At 35.7% G+C, this 17,791-nt stretch overlaps 1 protein-coding gene and 1 long non-coding RNA gene across 2 annotated transcripts; one reads left to right on the top strand and one right to left on the bottom strand.

Moving 5' to 3' along the window:
- Positions 1–484: 484 nt before the first annotated feature.
- On the top strand, positions 485–1,042 carry LOC143236966 (uncharacterized). Its single transcript, XR_013019822.1, has 2 exons — positions 485–630; positions 784–1,042. It is a non-coding gene; the product is annotated as an uncharacterized LOC143236966 (long non-coding RNA).
- Positions 1,043–3,642: 2,600 nt separating this feature from the next.
- On the bottom strand, positions 3,643–6,981 carry LOC143238780 (uncharacterized). Its single transcript, XM_076479324.1, has 2 exons — positions 6,861–6,981; positions 3,643–4,731 (listed from the first exon to the last, which is right to left on the bottom strand). The coding sequence occupies exon 2, from the start codon at positions 4,705–4,707 to the stop codon at positions 4,339–4,341; it is 369 nt and encodes a 122-aa protein (XP_076335439.1). The 5' UTR covers positions 4,708–4,731; positions 6,861–6,981; the 3' UTR covers positions 3,643–4,338.
- Between the last annotated feature and the right edge of the window lie 10,810 nt (positions 6,982–17,791).

The following is a 17,791-nucleotide window of genomic DNA, read 5'->3' as shown; positions in this document are numbered from 1 at the left end:
TGCTGCGGATTGAGCTCTAATTTTTATCTTCATGGGCTCTCTAATTGCTCGCTGGGTCACCAGGGAGAGTTTCACATAAGAAAATGCTTAAAAATATTTGGTGAAGGACAGAAAAATTTTGAAAAGTCGCTTCCAGCGCTAATGTTTCCTGTAAAATATTGTGCCTTTATTTCATAAGTTTTTCATTTACAAAATGATTTCTACGAAAACACCTGGAATCGTCAACTTGTACAATCTACAAAATGTTATTGTAACATATTACTTTAGTAAATTATAGTCATTATCTGAGTACAGTTAAATATTTGAAGTCGTATTTGTTTCACGTATAAACTCTCCTAACTTCCAGTGTGTGAGGTTAAAGAACTGTAAGCGTACCAGAAGCTTTCTGTACGTTGTATCGTGAAAAATATACGTACAGTACATGGTACATGATAAAAACTGTCCAGTCACTATCAAAGCCATGATATACTAAGAACTGAAGCAACCAACCACGTGACCTAGTGTAACCAATTCTCTTGACGTAATACTTACTATACATTCTTATCCATTCTGAATTGGAGTTGTGTGCAATGGTGCTATTATTACCGAATAACAGCTTAGTCACGAGCCCTGGGAACTGACGTAGGACATGTATATATATATATATATTTATTATTTTTTAGTTCCTAGGAGTTGTTTTTTGATATACTAAACATTAATTTCTTTTTATTACTTTTCATGAAGGTGAATAATATATAGTTGATACTTTATAAGAAAGTAATTCTTGTCAACGTTTTCTTCTAGGAAAGGTCACCTCATTGCAACGGAGACGAGAAGGGCAAAGAAAGAAGAGAAACTGGTGTAAAACAAGTTTGCCCAAACATATATAACAATACGTTGTTAAAAACACTGCAGATTAAAATTATTGTGACCAGTGCTGATGAGAGATAAAATACGTGTCGTATATATCGTAAACGGGTATATATAAGTCAAAACGTCTACGCATTTACTACGAATCCAGTTTTGGTGACTATTTTTCGTCGAGACAAAAAAACAACAACAACAAAGAAAAACTAGCATCGCACTCAAAAAAAAACGTCGCCGAATGTCTTACTAGTCTGATGTAGCATTTGAGATTTGATTCAGAAATGACCCAGAGCTAAGCCTACATGGATGCATTCAAACTCTTAAACTTGTCTTTCGAGGGGGTATTGGTAATTACAGATTATCAAATAATAATTACGTATAAGTAAGCCAACTAACTACAAAAGCAACGACAAAGCGCAAAAGCGAATTGAAAACATTACTTACCAGCTGGTGTTTGAGTGTGGTTTACCCAAGGATTTCTTAAGATTTACGTACACGGTTCATTAGCTCTCTCGTCCATTGAACGAAGTATTATAAAGTGGTCATTATTTCTCATTGATATCTCGAGCAGTAGAAAGTTCTTGACCTTTGCGTTACTTTAAGGATTTTCAAAAGCATTTACTATACAACAGAAAATAAAGTCGTTCAGATGTATCATCACTGGCAATCGTTTACTTCATCACGCCCTCCCCGCTAGTACAGCGGTAAGTCTATGGATTTAGAACGCTAAAATCAGGGTTCGATTCCCCTCGATGGACTCCGCACATAGCCCGATGTGGCTTTGTTATAAGAAAACACACACACTTCATCACTTTCGTGTTTAGATGAATACATAGACCATAGTTACGAATCTCAACGTTTTGTTATCTTTTGTTTGTTCTTCGCTAAGCTCTAAAGCAACACAATGGGCTAACTGTGCTTTCACCACCACGGGTACAGAAATCTGGATTCTAGCGATATAAATCCGCAGAAATACCGTTGTGTTAGTGGGAGGGGAAAGCGTTTTGTTATCTAATCAAATAAATATGTGTCTGAATATCTTGTTAGGGTAAGTGGCAATATTTTATTTTCTCTTTATATTTCTTAATTGTATTTGACGTTTTATTGATTTTCCAAGAGCCTCTAAATAAATGTTTATTCAAGATTCGCTATTTTTGTGCATTTTCCTTATAGAAAAGCCACATAGGGCTATCTGCTGTGTACACTGAGAGGAATCGAACCCCTGATTTTAGCGTTGTAAATCCGTAGACTTACCGCTGTCCAAGTGAGAGACAGATTAGTTATACTATTTATAAACTATATTTATTTAAAAAAAACAAACTAGGACAATGATACAGAAGGTGGAAAAATTATTAACGTGGGTTTCTTGTCATCATGAGTTGCGTTCACTAGTTGTTTTTCTAAAGACAACAATTATTTCGAAGCTAAAAATCTAGGATAAACAGTCCTCTTCCTGTGAAGTTAAGAAGATATTCGACGCCAAATTTGTTTACTCATGTTTCCACTTTTCATGTAACAGAGTAATGGTTTTGACGTCTCTACACTATAGATATAGTAATGGCACTGACGCCTCTCCACTACAGATGTAGTAATTGCACTGATACCTTTCCACTGTAAATGTAGTAATGGCATTGACGCCTCTCCACTATGGATACACTAATGGCACTGATGTCTTTCCACTATAGAAATAGTAATAGCTTTGACATTTCTCCACCATAGACATAGTAATGGCATTGGCGCCTCTCCACTATAGATGTAGTAATGGCTTTGGCATTTCTCCACTATAGATATAATAATGGCACTGACGCCTCTCCACTATAGATGTTGTAATGGCTTTGACATTTCTCCACTATAAATATAGTAATGGCACTGACGCGTCTCCACTAAAGATGTAGTAATGACTTTGACGCCTCTCCACTATAGATACTATAAAATTAGAAGTGTTTCTTTGATAACTTTATAAAACTAAAAGAGGAGTCTTTCTTGATTGAACTTAAATCAGACATCAAATGCTATAGAATGTCTTAGGTTCAAAACTATTAAATTTATCATAATTAAATATTGGATTTTTAGTTTGAAATTGTGGTGCTAAGTGTTAGTTCGACGTACTTTAAGTTTTTCTAATAATGAAAAAGAGGTCCAGATAAATAATATATTGTGCAATGACCTACAAAGAATCTACGTATTCATTACCAAATATATATTTATAATCAAGAACCGTTTTTCAGAGAGATATATTAAAAAGCTTTCTAGTTTCATCATTGTGGTGAATCAACCCATCAAGATATACATCGCCCGAAAGGGCGATGGTCTGGAGCCATTTTCTTTGAAAAATACGAATTTGTTAGATGGCGTTTCTAGGAATAATTTGATTTAATTTAATCGGCGTTGGTTTGGTTTTTGAATTTCGAGCAAAGCTACACGAGGACTATCTGCACCAGCTGTCCCTAATTCAGCAGTGTAAGACTAGAGGGAAGGCAGCTAGTCATCACCACCCACCGCCAACTCTTGGGCTACTGTTTTACTGTTTTACAAACAACCTTACATAACATTTAACTTATTAGTTAAAGGTACCAAAAGAGTTGTCAGGCAATATCAATTTTTTTTCTTTTCATTTCATGTTTAAAAGGAGCTCTGTACTGTTTGTTTGTTTGTTTTTTAATTTCACGCAAAGCTACTTGAGGGCTATCCGCGCTAACCATCTCTAATTTAACAGTGTAAGACTAGAGGGGAGGCAGCTAGTCATCACCACCCACCGCCAACTCTTGGGCTACTCTTTTACCAACGAATAGTGGGATTGACCGTCACATTATAACGCCCCCACGGCTGAAAGGGCGAGCATGTTTGGTGCGACAGGGATTTGAACCCGCGACCCTCGAATTACGAGTCGAACGCCTTAACCCACCTGGCCATGCCGAGCCTAATTTAATCAGACATGAAACATTACAAAAAGCTTAAGGTCTGAATTATCTGAGTTGTAAACATCAAACTTTATTAGATGAAACATTTTCGAAACACAAATTACAGTAAAATGGAGCACACTTTAATATTTGTTCTGCATTTAGAAGCTTAATTTTGTTGTTGTATTTTATCAGTTCATGTTCCGAATTAATTTGCAATACTAAAGTTAAAAACTACTTGTTATTGATGAAGTGCACTGACGTTACCAGTATCTCACAACAATATCTGGGCAATTTTTATCCAACATTAGTTCAAGAACGAACTTATGAAATATTAAGTAAAAGAAATAGCTGTTACATTTGCTTTTTATGTTACGAATTCGTTTAGAAAAAAAGTGCAGTTCTTACAGAATTATTAAAAAAATTATATTACCAATTATTTGGAAGATTTACTTTTGTTTCAAAGTTGGGAAAGAATTGCCCATAAAATTTTTAAAGAGTACATTTCAACGTAAAGCAATTTACAGTTCTCCGAAGGATCCACTTGATCCGTTTAACGTCTCCAGTTTACAGTTGGATCCATTTGGTTCGTCTAACGCCTCCAACCTTGGGTTTGGAACTTGCGGTTTCCGTCACGTTTAGGTTCTTGCTCGGGTTCCTGGTTCTCGTCTTCGGTCTCTGTTGCCTTCTTCTTCACCAGACGTTCCAGATAAGCCAGATAGTTGAGCGAGTCGTGGAATGGGTTGCGTGCTACTCTCCAGTCAAAAGGACTGGTATGATCGAAGCCATACAAAGGATCTGATGACATCAACTGAAGACCACTGTTATACGGTGAGCTGGAAGCAAGTTTTTTTACAAGTGCCAAGCTCCGAAATTGTTCTCGACCAAAAGTCTCCGAAGGCTGGAAGGTTATGAGACTAACCAAAGTCACCAAGGTAACAACGGAAATCATACGGAACATTTTTTTTCTTAACGTTTTTTCTACCTACAGTAGAACAAACATTTCTTAATAGAAAAAGATATTTGAAATACGATCCTCTTAGTGATATATATATATATAAAACTTTTCACAAATAAAAGTGAACGCTAATCGTATTTTAAAATGAGACCTGCCGTGGCCCAATGGTTAGAACGCTGAACTCACAGTCCACGTGTTCGTATTTTCCCACACACCGAAGAAGGTCACCCTTCAAGCCATGGGTTCTTTGTAATGTGACGGCTAATTCCATTTTTTGTCGTTAAAGAGTATCCCAACAGGTGCGGAGTTGACTAGCTGCTACTCTCTTAATTCAAACTTATGAGCGACTAATGCAAATAGCTTTGGAGCAGATTTGTGCAAAATTCAAATAAACAATTAAAATCTGATTTGATTAAAGTATGTGTAGCAGTAGCTTTGACGAAAAACAGAAATATGTCATTTTCAAGAAAATGTTTTACAACACAATACGGTCAATAGAAGAAATTACAATACGGTTATTTACTTTCCGCAGAATATACTAAAAGAAGGTATGATTTGAATTTCGCGCAAAGATACACGAGTGCTATCTGCACTACCCGTCCCTAATTTAGGAGTGGAAGGCAGCTAGTCATCACTACCTATCGCCAAATTTCGGTCTACTCTTTTACCAACGAACAGGGAGATTGACCATCACATTATAACGCTCTCACGGTTGACAGGGTGAATATATTTGGTGTGACCTGGATTTGAACCAGTCGGATTACCAGTCGAATGCCTTAACCATCTAACCATGCCGGTCCGGGCTGAAAGAAGGAGAAAATACAATGAAAATGAATTTGGATCACAGATGTTGATACAGAGTACAAACCTCTCCATTCTCACTTTGTTCGCAATGAATATTTTAATTTTTGTTCATGATTATATAAGAAAGTTTTTTAACCTTTCAGAACTTCAAATAATATTAAGAAAATTGTTCCTAATTAACACATGGTTAACAATGGCTTTCAATAATGGTATACAAGTCATTATTTAACTTAAAGAAGGTTGACGTGTGCAAATATTAGTGATATAGGGCAAAAGATTAAAAACACCATTTTATATCTTAATTCGTGGAATACCTTATTAATTAAAAATAACGTGACTTATTTTCTGTATTTAAACTTAGGTTAGAAGCTAAAATACGGGCCTGAAACAATAACTGAAGTTTGCACAGTCTTATCTTAGTATGTTGGAACATTAGTTGTGCACTAATGTGTTTCAAAACGTTATTGTGGAATGAACGGTTGAAATGTCGATAATGAAGAGTCTTAGACATTAGGTACAGCAATTTAGTTCTACTGCATCTTTAGAATACTAGTTTGTCTGTGCAAGCGGAGAGCGGAAAGTTGTAATAGTTTGTAGAAGAAAATATACAGTGAAAGTTTCTACTAGCTTATAGAATATAGTGGAGAGTAAAAAATTTTACCAGAGGAGAGTAAAAATTTCTACGGAGAATGAAAAGCTCTACAAGTTTGAAGAAGAAATCGCAGAGTAAATGTTTCTAGTAGTTTGTAAAGGAAAGCGAGTAAATGTTTCTAGTAGTTTATAGAAGAAGGTGGAGAGTCAAAAGTTTTGTTAGTTTCTAGATGAAATCGGAGAGTAAAAGAATGTGGAGAGTCTGCTAGTTTGAAGAAATAGAAAAGGAAAGGAAAGCGAGTAAAAGTTTCTAGCTAAGAAGAAGGTGGAGAGTCAAAAGTTTGCTAGTTCTAAAGGAAAAAAGCTGAGTAAATGTTTCTACTAGTTTATAAAAGAAAGCGGAGAGTGAAAAGTTGTACTAGTTTGTGGAAGAAAACGTAGAGCAAAAGTTTCTACTAGCTTATAGAAGACAGCGGAGAGTAAAAAATTGTGCTTGAGGACAGTGAAAAATTTCTATTGCTTTATAGAAGAAATCGGAGAGTAAAATTTTCTACTAGTTTGTAGAAGAAATTGCAGAGCAAAGGTTTCTACTAGTTTATAAAAGATAACGGAGAGTAAAAAGTTCAACAAGTTTATAGAAGAAATAGGAGAGTTAAAGTGTGTAAGCATTAGTCTCCGAATCGTTGTCTACTATAAAGAAATATTACATAACGAAAGCAGTTTGTGTGACTGGAATTCTAACTTATTGTTGCGATACTTACAAGAAGTTGCAAGTTACCTGATGTGAACTCGCCGGTCTGGACCTCTAAATTTGCTCTCTGTTTCTCTACTCTTGCACTTTTCAAGCTACCTTTATAAGCCAGATTACTGACGTCATCAGTACTGCATTATTAAAAAAAAACTGACGCTCCGCCTACTTGGGTCTGTTTATCCAGCTGCGTGGTGTCTCTTATTACCCAGATCTTTTCGCTGATTCGAGAGAATATCTTTCTTGGATAATAGATAAAACGCCAAAGTTTCCATTAATCAGTCTATAAACGTCGCACGTGACAGGTCTGATTAACATCTGAAATTAATACTTAAATCATATGCAAATATGCGTTCACGGGAGCAGACTTGTTCTCTACACTTAAAGTATTTCAATATTTAGATGAAGAATTGCGAACATTTCTCATTAACTGATCTTCTGAACAATCAATTTCTTTGTGTGTGCAAACAAAGAGGTGACGTGAGACACTGTGATATAAACAAACCATTACAAGCTTCAAGATTGAAAATGTGAAACACTCAAACATTATTTTTCACATTTTGAAACAAGTGAAGTAAGTTAAAATAAAATACATATGAAGAGAAATAGTTTTAATAAAAGTCCTGATGCATTAATATTTTTATAATACTCGTATAATTCTTATCGATTTTGAGGATAAAATGTTAGAGGTTTGTTTACAAAAAAAATACCCCTTTATTAAAGTTGTGTTCAGTAATTTAGTACAGAGCTGGCTCAGCATGGCCAGGCGGGTTAAGGCGTTCAATTTGTAATCTGATGATCGCTGGTTCGAATCCCCGTCGCACCAAATATGCTCGCCCTTTCAGCCGTATAGGCGTTATAAAGTGACGGTCAATCCCACTATTCGTTGGTAAAAGAGTAGCCCAAGAGTTGGCGGTGGGTGGTGATGACTAGCTGCCTCCTCTCTAGTCTTACACTGTTAAATTAGAGATGGTTAGCGCGGATAGCCCTCAAGTAGCTTTGCGTGAAATTAAAAAACAAACAGTACAGAGGTCCTTTTAAACATGAAATGAAAAGAAAAAAATTGATGTTGCCTGACAACTCTTCTGGTAACTTTAATTAATAAGTTAACTGTTATGTAAGGTTGTTTGTAATTAAACACAAAGCTACACAATGATCTATTTGTGCTCTGCTCACCACGGGTATCAAAACCTAGTTTCTAGCAGTGTGAGCCCACAAACATACTCTTATACCATTAGGGAGCTTTTATGTAAAGAAACAAATCACTTTAAACAATAAAAAACCAATTGGTATAAGCATTATTTTTGTTAGTAGTATAAATGTAAAGAATAAAGTTTAACGTGCATGCATTTACAAATTCTGATTGTGAAAAATGTCAAATGTACCTTTAAAATGGCTTTTAAAGTGATCCGATTCGCCATTATCCGCCCTTAAGAAAAGAAATTCATAAACATAAGTACGACAAATGCAGTAGCGAACGCTGGAGTAAACGCTTGCAACGCAAGCACCTAGCGACCACGGCCAGAGAATCCTTTCTTCATCTTTCCTAAATTTAACTATTTATATATACTCTTTCTCACGTTAGAGGCATGAATAAATGAATTCAATTTATATCTATTTAGCTGAAGCAATTTCCATCTCATTCTTTAGTTGCAGATAATTATTTTTTTTTTAAAGCTTGCCAGATCAACGGTGAATGAGACATAACCTGAAAACTATTCTCCTCTTCATACAGGTACATCCTTTCTCCAGTTTACTTCACATAGCAGAGCTCTGAACGAGTGTGTCATCCAATTCTTTCTAATACATTGTTGTTCTTAAAAGTAACACAGTTTCCAATCATGTGTAACGTACTTGATAATGTGTGTATTATTAGCAGTATCCTGATATGCTTCTTACTTCCCTGTATGAGTTGCTTCTTCTTAAAGGCCTAGTTGAACAATAAGAATTACAGTGTATGTTGGGTTGATGTGATATCATATAAACACAGCAAAATAAAGCACCTAAAATAAAGCACCTGTGTACTATTCAAGTTGCATCATTCTATTTATATATACCAATACAAAGTATTGTGTACCCATAAACTGCGTATCTAGCCCCAACCCTGATGTAGATTGTGTATGGAAAGTTTACAGAAGTAAAAATCATTTTTCTTACATTAGGAAATCAGTACAGTCTAAACAGCCTTCTTTTTACTACCTACTTGAAGATATAGTTTAAGTATTAGCGCCTAGTTTCATAAGGACTGTTTACATAATTTTGAATTGACAGATTAGAGGATAAGCAGCCAATCAACAGAACCCACCAAAAGCTCTTATAATACCCTAATATAATAGTGAAATTTGGTCATCATTTTGATAACGCTTTCTAGTACTCACCACATTTTTCTTTACTTTTGGAAACGAGACGCAAACCATGGATTTTGCGTGCATAGTCTAGCACGTTAACCATTAAGCCATTCCCTACCCCACTTACGTCAACAAGTATTTTTAATTCTTTATACATTTCTGTTCCTCACCAAAACGTAAATTCGCTGAAATTCTTATTTCTTTGAGAAAAAAAAAATTAGTCCACTGGATGTGATAGTATGTTACACATTATCAAAACGCCCAAAATATTGTATGTGAGTAGTGGTTAGTGATGAGTAGAATACCCAAAATATTATATATGATTAGTAGTGAGTAGAATACCCAAAATATTATATATGATTAGTAGTGAGTAGAAGACCCAAAATATTATATATGATTAGTAGTGAGTAGAAGACCCAAATTATTGTAAGTGGTTAGTGGTGAGTAGAGGAACAGACATTAAAACCAAATTTGATTTATATCATAAGAAACCAAGGATGAGGATTCACGTATTCTACTTTTCTGATTCCCAGAAATCTTATTTAAGATTTATATTAATGTAATGTTTGAGCTTAAACTAAATTTTGGCGATGACCGAAGAAGGTCGAAACGTTGTTCGCTCTTCTATGTAAAATATTTTCTCAACCCAAACGAGCCGTTTTTTGCATATAAATTTCTCTACAAGTGGGTTTTCTCGACATCACTGAACACTAAATTTTGGCTTCGTGGGTTGTTGGATGGATATCTAGTATACAAGGTATTAAAATATATAAATTTTCAGTCTATCATCTTGATAATTACCGATCACTTCTATTTTTCGAGTTATGATTAGTTGTAATTAAACACAAAGCTACACAAAGGGCTATCTGAACTCTGCCCACCATGGGTATCTAACAGTTTCAAGCATTGTAAATCCGCAGACATGCTGCTGTGCCACTGTGTGGTTTCGAGTTATGATAGATTTATTCAAAATATTCCTATGCATTGTGTAAATAACATTTTCTTTAATAGTATTTATTCATTAAAAATTTCATTTAAGAATGTATAACCTGCATGCTTTGATAAGTTTCTTTCATGTTCAGATCATGAGCAACATGAATCAACAGGTTAATGTTCCCATTGTGCAAAAGTACAACTTTCAGGCGAGTTATAGATGAGTTGATAAAATTCTCCATTCTTGTTCAGCACCTAATTGTTCCATTAATGTAGCAACATTTCTATAGAAACACAATGTATCTTGCGTGCTGTATGAGAAACAAGTCTTTGACGGCCACTTCGGTAAACTGGAACTCTTGTTCCTGGAACTTATAAATTCCATTACTGTAAAAGAGATACAATAAGTTTCTCATGCTGATTTGACAGAGACAAGTCATGAATCAGATCAAATATATTTTCCTATGTGATCAGATGAAGCAGTTTATGTTGAGATGTCACGTGAATAGAATTACTTGATGAAGAGCATGAAGATGATTCATTACCTTTTCTCAGGTAACTTTTCTATTTCCCAGTTTGTTGGTGGATATGGCTCTGGAAAGCCAAACACACGAGGTACTGGTCTCACTGCAGATGCAATATCTGGATATTTAACATATTGTTTATTTTAGCCTGAATATCCAGAAATATTAGTTATGCAAAAATAACATTAAGTTAGATGATCTTTTGACTCACGCCGTATGATAGAACTTCTTTTTAAACCACCGTGTCAAGCCAGACGTGCAAACAGTACAACACTCTTGAGGAGCCCAATATTTTTCTGGTCACAATTTTCACACTTAGAATGGTGGTAATAAGCGACCTTTACCTTATGTGTGATGCTTTTACCTCATGAAACTGAAATATATTTTCCACAAATGTAGCAAAAACTGTTTGGGTGATTTTTGCACTTTTGGATTTTACTTGAACTGGAGGCGATTTTCTAAGAAATTTAAAATAATTTATGCTTTCAAAACTAGAGTTTAAAAGATAAAAAACAAAGTTTGGTTATATCGCGGGTATGACGCGAAGAAGAAGATTGGACAATGTTTGGAATGTGAGAGGAGATAGACGAAGTGATCAACTAAGTGAGTAACAGGCAACTGAAAGAGAAAGAGGCCTCTCTTTCTATGTTCACTCGATGAACTTTTCTATTGCTCTATTAAAATGAGCACGTGCGATTTTTTGATTCCAGGGAAGATTAGGTAAGTATAGGAATGAAATAAAAGTGGAGAAATTCGTTACAACTATATCGAGAACAAACAGTATACGTGAAGCTATGAAATATTTGGATTTTTACAATAAAACATTACAGTCAACGTTTGAAGTTATCAACAATATGTATATCTTTTACCCGTTAAACTGTCCAAGCAAACTTAATTTCACAACATAAATCTATTGTACTGAGTTGATTACATGACATTTCACATAGTGCTGATAAAATATTAAGATATTATAATAACACAAAATCTAGAGTTGGTGGATAAATTCTGATAATAGTTTTCAAATCAGCGTCATCAAATTACTCAGAATCACTTACGTTTTCTCTAGTAGAGAATTTTTTGTTGTCCTGTATTACGAGCTCTAACCACCATTCTCGTATTGCGTCATATTGAGTAAGTTTATGTTTTCGGCTATTACACAACTCAGTTTAAGGAACTGACCAAACAAATGGGGTTAAATCACTCATTTTCTACATAAAATATATAGAAAACGCGCAATAGATATTGGGATTAATTATGACATCGGTGATATTTGTGTTTACATTGCATTACGTGATTCGTGTTAATTAACGAGGATCGAGAAAGAAACAAAGTCGTAACTAATGTTTAAAAATGCCTTTATAAAATAAACAACATTTTAGGGTTACAAAATAAACAAAAAAGCAGCTGTGACGTTTTCTGTTTACAATACGAAACGTGTTGGAAGTCTTCATAGATATATAGAAATAAGTTTATGAACCTGCTAGCGTGTATTTTTCTGTGTTAGAGTGAGCAAAATAAAAAGTTCTCGAGGGAAGCTTGTTTTTACTAATGAGTTAAAAGAAATAGAACAACAAGTGACTGGTTCAGATGTATTACATGGAACATGTGTTGCAAAACCTCTACAATTTAGTGGTAACAACTCGGTCAATTTCACGTTCCCTGTATTCTACTGTTATATATATTCATACACAGCTGGAAAAGTAAAACAAAAAGAGGTAAAGCAGGGTAAACTTAGAACTTTTCTTTTTTTTTAATCAAAGCTGTAAGGTCGAACATCACGCAACTGATGTTTCTGTGCTGTAAAATCCCTGTTTTTAGCTGTGGCACATCGGCTCATAGAATAGCTCTGAGTTAGTTTGTTTTTTTGTGTGTTTATATCTTTGTTTGTTTTTTCGAGTAAAAACTTTTGGCTAGTAGCTTCGTCATCTCTTGACTGATTTTAGATCTAATTACAGTTTTAGACTCAGGGGATCAAATTATTTCGATTAATGTATTTGACCACGGCCAAGGTCTCATAGATTAATTTACCCAAATTTTGCGTAAGATAATTTCAATTTGAGGGTAGGCTGGTTGTGATTCTGACGAGTAATAAACTACAACTGCGTACACGCACGCTCCACGCTTGGTACTGATTGCGCACAAAAATATAGCTAATGAAAGGAAGAAAACGTTTCATAGCTTAATTTATTCTAATCCTGCTTAAAAAAAACTTCAACTACCGCGGCTACTAATGCTTCCCTCTTGTTTCTCTTTGTTTTTGACAAGACCCGATAGAAGCATCCCACAAAACTGTTATAAATAAAACAGTATGAGGTTCTCGGTTTTCTAGATATAAGTGACCATAACAATAATTTTAATAAAGAACAAAAGTGACCACAACTTTAACCAGGCAAGTTTAGTGTTCACTGCATTGGGATCTACTGGAAATTTTGTGGAAAAAAAAAAAAGAGGACAATATCATACGATATTTTTTTTATTTTTATTTTTTTTTTGACTCACGCCGTATGATAGAACTTCTTACTAATGTATATCTTTTACCCGTTAAACTGTCCAAGCAAACTTAATTGGACATTAAGTAATGTCCGGGGCAGACCCCGGAATTTCAAGTGAGAAGCAACAGAATGCAGGGAACATGAAATCAGAATATTCTGATTTCTCCAAGCCCGTTCCCTTGGATGTGGTTTCGCTAAATAGTAGATAGAGACAGTGGGAATCTCGTTAATCCATTCATGCGAAAACAAACACCTGAAAAACTTAAACAAACTCTCTGAGTTTGAGATCTCAGCGAGCTCCATAAGTAACATACTCGTATGTTAATTGCGTATTAAGTAAATCTAAATATTGAAGTCGCCCCGATTATACAGACACATTATCTTATTATAAAAATATGTGTATTGGTTGTCTTGATTACCGTAATTTTTTCATACGGTAACTGGAAACTGTTCGACGATGAACAGAAGCTATTTCTTTTCAGGATTTTTGCCTGAGATGGAGATTAAATAAATATGTACATTTCCACATTTTATAAATAAGATTGGTTTGTTTTGAATTTCGCGCAAGGTTACACGAGGGTTATCCGGGCTAGCCCTCCCTAATTTAGCAGTATAAGACTAGAGGGAAGGCAGCTAGTCATCACCACCCACTGCCTACTCGTGGGATACTCTTTCACCAACGGATAGAAGGATTGAACATGACATAATAATGTCCCCACTGCTGAAAGGGCGAACATGTGGGGTGTGACGGGGATTCGAACTCACGACCCTCAGATTAGGAGTCGAGTTCTAACCACCTGGCTATGCTGGGCCTTGTAAGTAAGACTGCTGGCTTAATATTTAAGACATAAGAACTTAATCAGTTACATGAGTCAATTATTACATTTCACACAGCAGGGTGTGCAATTATTACCTTTCACACAGCAGGGTATAGAATTATTACCTTTCACACAGCAGGGTATGCAATTAGCATCTAACGAGGTTGTTAGGGATTTAATAATAAAAGAAAGAAGGAAGATTACCTAACATCGTCCTTTATACAAATTGTTCTTCTTTAATAGTTTCCCTCATCTTTTATTTGTAAACTAAACACATATTTCACAATACTGAACAGCCTTAAAACCACAGGTATAACAGAAGTTAAAACAGATCGTCCCAGTGCCTAGCATAAAATGCTCGCAATTCGCTGTAGAATTCAAAGGCACCCTCCTTACTTAGAGATCTCAGTGCACTTATCGAGCATCAATGACCCCCATGTTACTTATGCAGTTACTCGAAAACAAACCACATTATGGCATCCACCTCTAGTACCTGAACACGTGTATCACGTTTGATTCTGCGAGCTTGTGCTGCTTTTAAACATGAAGACCCCGGAATTTCAAGTGAGGAGCAACAGTTAAAAAAATTCGATGCTACATTTGACTTCAGCGACCCTGAAAACCTTTTCTTAGCCTCCATAACGCCTGAAAGACCTTCTGAGCCCTTTTTAGTCCCCTTTGATTGGAGGCTACGTCACGTGGTTAAGGGCACCACCCAAGCCATTCCTAGTCCACCAGCTCCAAAAGTGTATAAGAAGTTTGAGGACAAATGGAGAAATGCGAGCCGTGAATTAATACAGGATAATAAAGCACGGGTCGAATTTTTTGGATCAAAAAAGTAAGATAAATAAGTCCCTGCCCTTATTACTTAATGATATACAGTACACGTATTAACTAAAACCTTTAGACTCGCGCTGCGTGTAAGGTCAGTCACTTTAATAAGATGTCACTAGTTAAACCAGTGACATCGTCTCTAAGAATGTACCTGATGTCATTGGTCCTAAGTGTTGAAAGCCATTAAGACACGCAAACATTGAAGTGGATAGGCTGATATTAATACTTTTACAGAAATAAAAGTAAAACCGGATGAAAATAACCCACGAAATTACAGTTGCTATTATGCAGTTACATGTTTCATAAAGCTTTAGATGCTGTAAGCAACATATAAAAATGAAAATTTGATTCAAATAAGTATTTTAGGATGTTCTTAAGTTGACTTTCAAGAACAAAACTCAATAACATATTTCTTCATTTTTTGTTCTTACTTTTTTTAAGGTTTTTGTTTACACGTCGAATATGTACAAGTCATCCAATACGAACAAACCTTTTGGCCCGGCATGGCTAGGTGAGTTAAGGCGTTCGACTCGTAATCCGAGGGTCGCACGTTCGAATCGCCGTCGCACCAAACATGCTCGCCCTTTCAGCCGTGGGGGCGTTATAAAGTGACGGTCAATCTCACTATTCGTTGGTAAAATGTAGCCCAAGAATTGGCGGTGGGTGGTGATTATTAGCTGCCTTCCCTCTAGTCTTACACTGCAAAATTAGGAACGGCTAGAGCAGATAGCCCTCGAGTAGCTTTGTGCGAAATTCAAAACCAAACAAACGAACAAACCCTATTACTTTTGATGGGTATTCTGGATGCTTTTTCTATAATGTCTCTGTCATTTTGACCACAAACTGAATTTTATTCTGTAGAACAATGTATGATTCTATAAAGTCTTAACCTCTTGAATACACAGTTTATATCCATTTAGGAGTCGAATTAGGAAACCCACCTTTGTCAATTTAACAATCCATCTATACTGATCAAAAGGATGGTATATTATTTTGTTTTGGAACATGCGTGATACTTTTAAAAATAATTTCCATAGCGCTTAGACGTCACCATCTTTGATACAATCAGCATTAGACTCAAATGGTACTTCTTTCATAGCAGCCTAGTTACAAAGTTCCACTGACATTAAACACTGTTCTACTTCATCTGGACAAATACGTCTGAAGAATGTCTCTGAATATTTTTATACGAGAAGTTTTAGCCTGTTGGAAGTGGATGGTCATGATGTTGCTTAAATCCAAGAATTTCTGAAAAAAAAGTTCTTTGTAGACAGTCTTGGTTAATTCTAGATGTCATTATATAACGTATTCCCTATTTTTTCAGATATTATAGGTTTTTGAAACTACTGATATTAAAACAGTATCCTCAAAAGAAAGTCTTACCTTTCTTCCTATTACTCGCTTATTTTCGACCATCTCGTACACGTCATTTGATGTTTTACTCCGTATTTTTAGGTGAATACAATACGTACTTTTAACAGGTTTGTTTTATTAACATTCTTTGAAGTTTACGGCATGATAAAATTGTCAACCTTCTTGATAGACTCTATTTCACTTGCCATACCAGCATTTTGTCTACCGCCACCCACGACAACAAGATGCTTTCGAGGAAATTTGAGCTGTATTTGAGTTCTTCTTTATTCTGTTTTAAAATATCAACAATAAGTTTCTTTGTAACAACTTTGTCACAAGAGAAATGTCAGAAAAAGCAAACAACAGGTGTATGTTCGATGGATCAGAGAAGCTGGAATTGTCTGTAGAAATATCAGTCTTACGTAGAAGTCCGCGATTTCTGTTCAAGATAAACCACATACAACAGCTACAACAGGAAAGCCTGTTTTCTCCATTTCTTTGACTCACATAAAAAAAGTGTCCTTCCCGCTGGTGCTATCAAAGTAAAACCAAGCAGACAACTTCCAGTTCATAGTGAAACGTCTCTCCGTAACTAAAGTAAGATCAAATACAATATGTGAATCAACTTACATTTTGTCATATGAAAGCATTCAGAGGTTTTCAAAATTCTGGAGTAAGGTGGCTTTCGTTTTCATAAATATAAAAGGCTGGTTTTTTAATGTCGCGCGAAGCTACACAAGGGTTATCTGCTCTCATCGTTTCTAATTTAGCAGTAATAAACTAGAGGAAAAGCAGCTGGTCAAAACAATCCACCGCCAATTTTATAGATACTCTTTTACAAATGAATAGTGTGAGTGGCTGTAACATTACAACACCACTCCCACGGCTGAAAGGGAAAGTATTCGGTTAGTGAGAGTCGAACGCTCGACCATCAGATTGCGAGTCGAGCGCCCTAACCACTCATGTCAGGCCTCAGTAAAGGCTGGATAATGCATTCAGTGTTTTTTCTTTCCCCTCCCACAAGGCCCAGTATGGCCAGGTGGTTAAGGCGTTCGACTCGTAATCTGATGGTCGCGGGTTCGAATCCCCGTCGTACCAAACATGCTCGTTCTTTCAGCCGTGGGATCGTTATAATGTTACAGTCAATCCCACTCTTCGTTAGTAAAAGAGTAGCCCAACAGTTGGCGGTGGGTGGTGATGACTAGCTGCTTTCCCTCTAGTCTTACACTGCAAAATTAGGGACTGCTAGCGTAGATAGTCCTCGTGTAGTTTTGAGCGTAATTCCAAAAAACAAAAAAACCCTCCTACACATAAACACACATACACATTCATTTTAGGTATCTTCTAATACTGCCAATCTGTTTTATAATACCCATTCCTTCAGTTGCTGATTATCTTTTACCAAAGCACAAAGTTTTGCCCATTGTCAGAGTTTTTCTTTTTTTTGACAATGAGATAACACATTTTGTTTTAAGCCTGGCACACAATCTCAGAACGCCACTTTCTACACTTGAAAGGTTTATTTTCGATAATTGCATATCTATTTTATCAGTATGGATATAATAAAACTTTGCTCGTTTCAACAGTTCTTCTACTGTCTTCCTTACACATTCCTTCTCACATGTGCGTGTTTTTATGTTGA

The sequence above is a fragment of the Tachypleus tridentatus genome, chromosome 13 (genome assembly GCF_004210375.1).
Source record: "Tachypleus tridentatus isolate NWPU-2018 chromosome 13, ASM421037v1, whole genome shotgun sequence".
Classification (NCBI taxonomy): domain Eukaryota; kingdom Metazoa; phylum Arthropoda; class Merostomata; order Xiphosura; family Limulidae; genus Tachypleus; species Tachypleus tridentatus.
This window is presented reverse-complemented; position numbering and strand designations above follow the sequence as displayed.

What these genes read in the sequence shown, in the direction of transcription:
- LOC143238780 (XM_076479324.1), bottom strand. Translation starts at nt 4,707, where the DNA reads ATGTTCCGTATGATTTCCGTTGTTACCTTGGTGACTTTGGTTAGTCTC.